The sequence below is a fragment of the Dysidea avara genome, chromosome 3 (genome assembly GCF_963678975.1).
Source record: "Dysidea avara chromosome 3, odDysAvar1.4, whole genome shotgun sequence".
Taxonomy (NCBI): Eukaryota; Metazoa; Porifera; class Demospongiae; order Dictyoceratida; family Dysideidae; genus Dysidea; species Dysidea avara.
This window is the reverse complement of record NC_089274.1, coordinates 31,923,592-31,933,087: the sequence shown is the minus strand read 5'-3', so window position 1 is coordinate 31,933,087 and position 9,496 is coordinate 31,923,592. Positions and strand designations below refer to the sequence as shown.

The window sequence follows — 9,496 nt, the reverse complement described above, 5'->3', positions numbered from 1 at the left end:
TTGTCTATCTTACAGCCTGTTGTTCCAGTCTGTTCTTAATGGATTAAAGTTGTATCCAATCATATTACTCAGAGAAACACAGACCACCTGCATGAGGCATACTACAATGACTACTTAGCTTTACATACTGATATGGCTAACACTAGTAGCATGCACTTAAGGTGCAGAAATAATGTAGCTATGGGCAATAACATGATAGCAAACACACTGACTGGTATACACACAAATTGAGACTTTAATATGAGCAAAAAGAACTGAGATACAATGAAAGAAAGTACATGCTGCAAGCATTGTAACTAGCTGTATATCTCTTCTGCATGGGGCCAACTGCAAAATGCACATGTTAAGCACATGTAGCTACAAGTCATGCAGTCATCATCACCTATAGCTATATAGTACAAAGAGCATTAATTATTGGAGTTACTTATTCAGTTACTAGAAAACACTACATGTCAAAATTTTGTAGACTGTATCTACTTTCCTGCCCACACACTGAAGACTTGAAAAGTAGTGGTCAGGTCTGGGAGTTTACTAACCCTAATACACTAGTAATACATGTAGACGGTATTGATTATTTGACCATCATGATTATGTTTAATGTGTACAACAAAAAAAAAGAAAGACAAGTATGTGAATCCTCAGACTAACATGCGACCACAGATCTGATCTACACAGTAGTCAGTTGTGGGCCATGGCCGAGGCCATGGCAAGGAAAAAAAAAGTGTAACTACATGCATACGTACATACATACAACAAGAAAAAGCCCTATAAGGTAACTACAAAACCTAGTCTGGGGCAATAGTCCATTCTTTACAGTTCCTCCCGAAAAGATCCTCTGAGATGCAGAAATTGATGCCCCAGCCATTTCATTCAAAACAGCTCTAGCACTGGCTTTTGAAAACAATAAATCTTGATCCTTGAAAAAAAGTACATCTTTAAGTGCATTGACTGAATAGGCCAGTTTCACATAAGGCCTTAAGAATGCAATCAGTGTTAATTGTCTATTGCGTAACCACTGAATGCTGTGGATGCCCATAAAAATGTATTGAAGCCATTGGGAAAACGATGATAACCGGCAGCAAAACTTCGGTAACTTACAAAGTATACGGTAGGTTCTAATTTTCTGTACATGGAAAGAAACTACATTGATTTCTCTTTCGTTTCGTGGTTGTCCGCTGTGAATAGGACGAAAGATGCCCGAGTTAATAGGGTGGTGAAGACACACCTAGATAGATTTTATTATGATTACCAGTATGATATTGTATAGTTATTTTTGTAGTAGTTTGATTGTTTAGATCAGGTTTTTACAGGCTTTGCCTCCTTACCTGTACCCCCAATAATAATAGTTTTTGTTGCGAATCGCTTCGCAGGAAAGCGCTGAATTGGCATGAGAGCTAATAAGTTAACAGCGTGTTCAGGGAGCCCAGATACATCATCCAGGTGATAGTACAGCTTGCTCTTGTATAGAGTAAGCGATCTATTGTCGGACACCATCTATAATCGGACACGTTTTCTCAGAAACTACTAAGCCGAATCCTCTGAACTTTGGTGTGGACAAACGTTACACTTAGCCTAATAATATACTAAAAGATGAGCCTGGTAGCTTTTGTGGTTGCTTTGCTATAGCCGATTAAAGTGACTGTCCGAAAACCTCTAATATCGGAAGTTTACCTCTTTTATCGGACACCGCCTAGCAATCATCCACTAAAAGACGAAATTCCCCACAACCACCACCATCTGTTAGGGTAACACATGTACTTTCAAAGCAGCCATAGTTTGTTTATTCCTTCCATTCATAAGCGGAGCTACTATAGTAAATGTGTGGGTGTGTAGCGAACTCTATAATCGGACAGAGTGATATTTTGTTTCACGTTGTTTTAGGAGTTGGAAGTTATACTTTTAGTCAAAATCAGCTTGAAAATGAAAGGTGTATAAAAGATATAGTTGTACTTTCTTTGAGACATAAAATTTTACCATCATTTTCAATTAGCTATGGAGGGCTGCTGTGTTGCTTCACACACATAGCTATAGTAATTACACCAACATTCAGTATAATTAGCTAGCTGATTAATTAGTAGATTAAAAACACTGGATTTATAACATGCATGTATGTACTATAATGTAACTGTTATGACAAGCCTATAACGTAGACAAAGTAGTTAACTTCAAACTATAACTGCATGCATGAGCTTAAAAATCATTGACTGCAGAAGTGGCAAATGTAGTGATAGTCATCCTTTTTGGCTGTTGTTCTTGGTATTCCAGCACATAAACAGTGATGCCATTCAGTGCATTTCTCACATGCAACCCAATTTCTTGACCTTGGGTGAGAGCAGCTCCCAGCAGTACACGAGTTTTGTTTTCCACCTGCAAATTTTACACGTGTGAGAGTATTATATTAATAGAATCAATAATTCTATTTAATTATTGCAATGAATATACCATTTATAACTCTATATTATAAGGCATTGAGTTACTTACATTTCTTGCTCTTGTCAGTTTCACAGGTTTTGCTGATTGGTGTATCATGGCTTTCAGTTTGGCTACATAACCAAAGATTATATTTCGGATCCGGCTGTAAATTATATCCATTTTCCAACCTTTTCTGAAACTTCTTGATCTCTTCCTCTGAAAACATGGATACATCTTGTACTGTGTAACAATAATATAATAATATTGGTAATATACTTTGATTTTAAACTATATGAGCAGAGCATTTTATGGTGGCATGATAAAATCTATATAATTATTATGGCTATATATACGGTATAGCATACACAATGACTAACACACAGTTTAGCTACATATTAGGGTTACATGCAGGTGCAGTACAAAGTAGTTTGGGAGAAGGATATTATTTTGCTTAACTGTCAAACCAAACAGCCATTCTTTGATATATAATAGAGCTCTGTAACAGTGCATACAAAATGCTCTAAATGAAAAGCCATTCAACATTTGGAAAATTGACATTCAAATTATCTATACTATCTGCTGTATTGGGCCCAATGTATTTCACGGACTGGACTCGCGGACTGGACTCACGAACTGAGCTAGAAACTGCTTTTAAACAATAATCCAGAAATTATCCATCTCTTGCAACACTGGAGACACCACTATCGAGCTACAACTGCTGATACTGCTCTTACTTACAAGTTAACAAACTAGCGCTTGCATGCACTAATTTATTAGAATACACTTACGATACACGAGTACTATAGTATGTTCACGTTAAGCTGAATCCTGAAAAACAGATAAAAATCAAAAGTGGATTTTTTTTCTCAGCAGAGTTAACATTTCAGCCAACCAGATGATTATTGATAACAGCAAAGGTGTCAACAACAGACACGTGCGGTTTGGCTCCATTACAAGTTCAGGAAAGGGCTGTAATGGACACTGCACTTATAAGGCTTCCCCATAGGAAATATATTGTGAAATTTTTGACTGGCCATAAATATTATGTCAAACATTTATACAAAAAGATTTTGAAACATTTTTAGCGGGTCAAGCAGTACTACAGATGAGCCAAATTTCAAGATCATGTGTAATTGCATCCATGAGTTATTAAATGTTTTTGAGGGTTTAGTTCAACATGAACGTACTATAGCAGTGATAAAGTGTGATAGAGGCTATTGTTGTAGCTAAGCTGTTTTTCCTTTGTTGCTCCAGTACTTAGCACTGGTGTTGGGACTGTAGTGATGAGTCAGTTTATTTGCATAGCCCCATCACCTCGCTAGTGGGCGGTGCCACCTAGCTACCCTGCTAAGAATTATTACTGGCTCATCTCTACAACCCTAGCACTAGTGCTAAAGCAATAAAGGAAAAACATCTAAGCTACAACAATAGCCTCTACCATGCTTTATCACTGCTAGTACTCGTGTATCGTAAGTGTATTCTAATTAATTAGTGCACCGCTAGTTTGTTTACCTGTAAGGAAGAGCAGTATCAGCAGTTGTAGCTCAATAGTGGTGTCTCCAGTGTTGCAAGAGATGGATAATGCCTGGATTATTGTTTAAAAGCTGTTTCCAGCTCAGTGCGTGAGTCCAGTCCGCGAAATACATTATGCCGCTGTATTGTGCCCAAACCTGTTGCTTTAGTTTTCCTCTGCTGATTCTTTGTAGATTTTTGTTGTTCTTTTTGCATCTTCCGCTCTTCCCTTAGCCTTTTTCGCTCTTCCTTTTTCTTTATTTCTTCATCCTTCTTTTGTTTTTTCTCTTCCAAAAATTTGAGATTTTCACAGCTGGTCAGTACCCTTCCACAAGATGCTGACTTGACTGATGGCAAAACAGGGTTAGGCAGCACTGGAAAGAACTTTTCAATTGCTGGAGCGGGAGCAGGCATTAACACCTTCACTGTACTACTAGTGGTATCAGGTTCTTGTATTTGCTGATCAGGATGGTACATTTTTGCCCACTGTTGGTACCGATTGTCGGCTTGTGGATTTTTTGCCTCTAATTCGTATCTTTCTTGAAATCTCTCAAGTTCCACCTCAGTAAAGGTAGGAAGCTTTCTTGGCTTTTCCAATGCACTAGGCATTGGGCTGCAAAGTGGAATGAAACCTAGTTCATCTTTAGCAGCAGTTTCCTTTGGCTGAATAGTTATGGCAGTTCTGTCAATTGGATGAACTCCGGTTGTCTTAAATCCACCTATTATGTTACTTGTAGACATGGATTGTTTCCACGCTTCATTCAGTAGCTTGGAAAAGACAAATCTGTTGACAGCCTTTCCAGTAGTTGTAGTGTATTTATGACAAACTTCACTCCATTTTGCCTTCAAAGGACCAAAACATCCTTTATCAAGGGGCTGGGTCAAATGGGTGGTATTTGGAGGCAAGACAAATAAAACCACCTTTTCTTTAGCAGCCATATGTATGGTGTCTGGAAAGTAATGTGATGAATGACCATCCATTAATAAAAGAAGTGGTCTGACAGTTGGTGCATACTGTAGAAAGTGATGGTGAAACCAAAGTTTAAATAGCTCTTGATCTATCCATCCTTTGTCAGAAAGACCATATATCGTGCCAGGTATCTCACCATTAGTAAGCTCAGGACTCAGAACTTTCTTATCCCAGATAACCATGGGTGGAAGACTATGCCCTCCTGCACTAACACAGGCTAGCACAGTAATCTGTGCCTTATTACCTGAATTGATTGCATGAGTTGTATGTTCTCCAGAACAGTGAACTGCTTTCAATGGTTTTGGTGCTAAGGGGAAGCCACTTTCATCAGCATTAAACACTTGACATGGCTTGTCCAGTAAGTCATACTCCATTGTCTTCTCTAATAGGTCAAAGTAGCCATCTATGATTTCTGAATCTGTGGCTTCAGCTCTAGCCTTGGATAATGGAACTGAGGCTCTTAAAGTAATACTAGGATTCCGTGTGCAAAATTTCTCCCACCAACCATTTGATATCTGTCGATCAACACCTCTACTCTCTGCAATTCTTTGAACCAACTCAATCATATCCTTCCTTGTCTTCGGGTACCCTATTGCTGAGCACCGTCTCACAAATGCTACGAGTTCAGCCTCTTCTGTATCACTGAGTAGTCGTTCTGGACCACTTCTGCTACCTGGTTGAACTCTGCCGAGTACCCTATCACCAAGAGTAGACTTTGGTACACTGTAATCCAATGCTGCCCGCCGGATGCTTGACTTATGAATAACAACTGCTCTCAAAGCCTTTTCCATATTTTCTTCTGTCCAATTCTTGTAAGTTCCAGGTCTATCATGCTGACAACTTAGAGTGTTGTGGTTATGTTGAGCCTTGGATACAAATATCCGTTGGTGTAATGGAGGACACTGCCACATATGAGCTATAATAATATAGTAATCACTATTACAGTTTATCACTTATGCTACAGCGTAAAATAATGCCAATTATTTATGCTACAGAGTAAAATAATGCCAAGTGCACACCGTTATTTACACAGCATTAATTAGTAGCTAGAGTGTAGCTAGCTAGCTGTTGTTTTATTGTATAATAACTTATTCAACCACTACAATAATATAGCTACAAGGCCGAGAGTTACGTATGTACAACAACTATACATAACTTGGGAGTCATACCTGCTCTGGTATCTACTGCTCGAACAACAAAGGGTTTTTGAACAGGAAGTCCCGCCAAAAATACGAAAATTTGGAAATCCGGGCGTCCGATTATTGAGGTCACGACACACCCGAACATTTACGATTGTAGCTCCGCTTATGAATGAAGGAAAGGAAATAACTATGACTACTTTGAAAGTACATGGCTTACCCTAATAGATGGTGGTGGTTGTGGGGATTTTCGTTTTTTAGTGGGTGATTGCTAGGCGGTGTCCGATAAAAGAGGTAAACTTCCGATATTAGAGGTTTTCGGACAGTCACTTTAATCGGCTGTAACAAAGGAACCACAAAAGCTAGCAGGCTTATCTTTTAGTGCATTATTAACCTAACTGTAAGGTTTCTCCACACCAAAGTTCAGATGATTCGGCTTAGTAGTTTCTGAGAAAACGTGTCCGATTATAGATGGTGTCCGACAATAGATCGCTTACTCTAGTACATCTGGTAAACAAGAATAACAAGCAGCTGCTTGTGTGTTTCGTCTCCAGAAAACATTTTTATCACACATTCTAACCTTTATTGGCTCATAACTCGCTAGTGGCTTAGCGTATTTACAGCAGACAAACACCACAGGGAGTAGAAATCAATGTAGTCTACAGTGCTGCTTTAAAAACTCGGATATTTCCATTAGGCCACTCCAAGTCATACCTTAGTTTCTGGTCACTCCCAAGCCTACAAATGGATGCGGGCGGGCGGATGATCAGGACTTCAGGACTATAGACTCTACTGTGACAACATACTGTATGGTATTATTGTTTGCTCAATTTAGCAAATTCATGTTGATTTTGTTTTTAGTCAAACTTAACCAACAACATAAGTAGTTGTGCTTCGGCAAAAAATACACTAGGAAAGTTGTTGATGGATCATGGCTAGCTATACACTGATGTATAGCATTTAAGTATATTTATTTATTTATTTATTTAGAATATACTATTGGAAATGTTTTACTCATGTAGCTATACTTATGCTTTCCAAGTGAAATAAATGTCTCATTAGCTATGTCAGGAAAGTATTACTATGACTTATAGCTAAGTTGTTCAAATGATCATGATCCAAAATGAAATTTAACTTCTATTTTCACATCAGAAATTCTTCATTCAAATGTGAAGTCTTAGCCCACTAGCTATGTGTTTCCAGCCTTCTATTCAGTAACCTTGAAAAAAGTAACTGTCAAAGTTTTGAGTCATTGAGTGCTCCAGACTAGTGTTTTTTAGTGATCATCTGGGAATGTTTAAACTATAAGGGTTTCTACTTACCAATCTAATTTTAGTTATGGAAAAGTTTAAGTTTAAGCTCACCAAATGTTGCCGGCTTTCCATACCCCTGTAGTGTTCAGTGATAAGGAATTTGAAGTTACTAGACTAATCATTAGAGGACTACATTTGAATTATAAAGTTAAAGCTATGGCCCATCTGCATGGACTAGTAGTTAATGCTACTGAAATTACTTTGGTTACAGAAGCATTAGTAACAGTTATAATCTGAACAGCTATATAATCAAGGACAAAACTAGCTATAGTTAGAAACATTTTGTTAGTGTGGCATATATACCTAATATTAGAGTTAAGAGTAGTGTGACTGCTCTATTGGAATCCCTGACTGCTCTATTAGAGTATATCGATCTTTTGCAGTAAAAAATAAGTGTCTTGCTGGGTCACGTGCACTTAAGCACCTGTAATATTAATAATAGTCCTCATAAACTAGGGTTCCAGGTTTACCATGCGGGCGGGTGACCAGAAACTAAGGTTTGACTTGGTGTGGCCTTAGATTCTATGTGACCGTGGTTGTCCGTTTCCCAATGGTTTCTGTACATTTTTATGGCTAACCACAGCATCCAGTGGTTGCGCAACCACAATTAAAATACTTTCCCTTACATGAAACTGGCCTATTGGGAAGGTAGTGACCCAAGACGATAACTTCCACACTTACTGCAGTGTACTGTAAGAATTAGCGATATTCACTCTGCAAGCAGCTGCAAACATTCGGGCTTGATTTATATGAACTCTGCAATCGGCTAGAACTATTCTTATGAAATCCAATTCAAGCTGTTGGCCCTCCAGCATAATTAGTCTGGCGCCGCCCGCCCCTTCGCATAAAGCATAGATCCTTTATAAAGGATCTATGCATAAAGTAAGGGTCTGGTGAAATACAGATACTAAATCATTTCTAGCGCCCAGATTCGGCGCTAGCCAATTAGTGCATGCCAATGACGTTCACATTGAAATCGCCTTGGCAACACAATGCTTTTGTTCGTTGAAGTGCAATCATCTGACGTAACAAGCATTACGTGCGCTGTCTCCTTTTGAAATGATTAGGTATTTGTATTTCACCAGACCCTTACTTTTTGCGAAGGGGCGGGCGGCGCCAGACTACAGCATACTCTGAATGATTCTCCACCCAGGGGTCCACCTACGCATCTCTTTGGATACTAAGTCTCACACGTACGGTATGAGCATCACGTGCTCAACATAGAACCCGCGAAACCCACAATTGAAACAGTTGAAATGTCGGAAGATTTAGGCGCTCAGTTTTGTCAGGCATCGTCAAGGCTTCCCGGCCTTCCCAAACTACAGAAAGTTCCTGACGAACTACTGGAGAATGACAGAATTGCTCAGTTCCTGCAGTGGTTTTGTTGTGACGTCCACACCAGTAATGTTCTTACTACGGATGAAATAACCAGGTGTGTTGACACGACTTGAAAAGATAACGTTAATATACTGTTGGTTGTATTTCAGGTGTCAGGAAATCAAGCGTGCAGGAAATGCTCTCGAGGTACGTTTACTTTGGCTTTATGCACCTATTATTATGTATCCCTTGGCCTCTGGTGCTATGATGGGGATTTGACACAGCCAAATCCCCATCATAGCTTATCACTACTTGCATGAATGATATAGAAGCTATAAATGAAAACTAACTTATTACACCTCTTTGTATTGTTCTCTTTTTACTTGTACACAACTCTATACTCCAGCCTGACTCCTCAGATAATCGTATGGCTTAATTGAGTCACCAAATTTTTCATTCACAACCAACTTGCCTAACACTAGAGGCTTCCGTAATTTTTCGTCTCACTACGTCAATTAACCTTGTCAACAAAAAAAATCTGCTGTTAATCACAACTGAGTATTTCGGATGTAAAAAATAGACTGGATCCCTTCTTCTTCATGTTCCTGTCTTCCCTGCTAAAATTTGGATCACGTGTTGCTGTGAATTAAATAGAAAACACTGAAATTACTTGGATCATGTGATGTAATTATTAGACTTATCTCAATATCAGCTGCTGATTTACAATGAAAATGTCGCACTGTGACAGTATACACTACTTGTTTCTTGTTCGTGACAGCAATAGCGAGCAGGCGCCGTTGTCCTAGGGATATTTGGGTGGGCACGTCCCTACC

General features: G+C 38.9%; 2 protein-coding genes across 5 annotated transcripts in view; one reads left to right on the top strand and one right to left on the bottom strand.

Annotated features, from left to right (window-relative positions):
- Positions 1-4,002: 4,002 nt before the first annotated feature.
- Positions 4,003-5,709, bottom strand: LOC136251604 (uncharacterized). The gene has a single exon (XM_066044064.1). The coding sequence runs from the start codon at positions 5,683-5,685 to the stop codon at positions 4,003-4,005; it is 1,683 nt and encodes a 560-aa protein (XP_065900136.1). The 5' UTR covers positions 5,686-5,709.
- Positions 5,710-8,555: 2,846 nt separating this feature from the next.
- LOC136250711 (HAUS augmin-like complex subunit 3) overlaps positions 8,556-9,496 on the top strand; it is a 41,544-nt gene continuing 40,603 nt past the window's right edge. For 2 of the 4 annotated variants that reach the window (XM_066042938.1, XM_066042939.1), the window contains exons 1-2: positions 8,557-8,778; positions 8,834-8,870. In XM_066042938.1, coding sequence (XP_065899010.1) covers positions 8,603-8,778; positions 8,834-8,870 — 213 coding nt within the window. In that variant the 5' untranslated portion in view covers positions 8,557-8,602. Of the gene's footprint in view, positions 8,779-8,833; positions 8,871-9,496 lie in introns of all 4 variants that reach the window. The other 2 variants (XM_066042940.1, XM_066042937.1) reach the window with 2 other exon arrangements.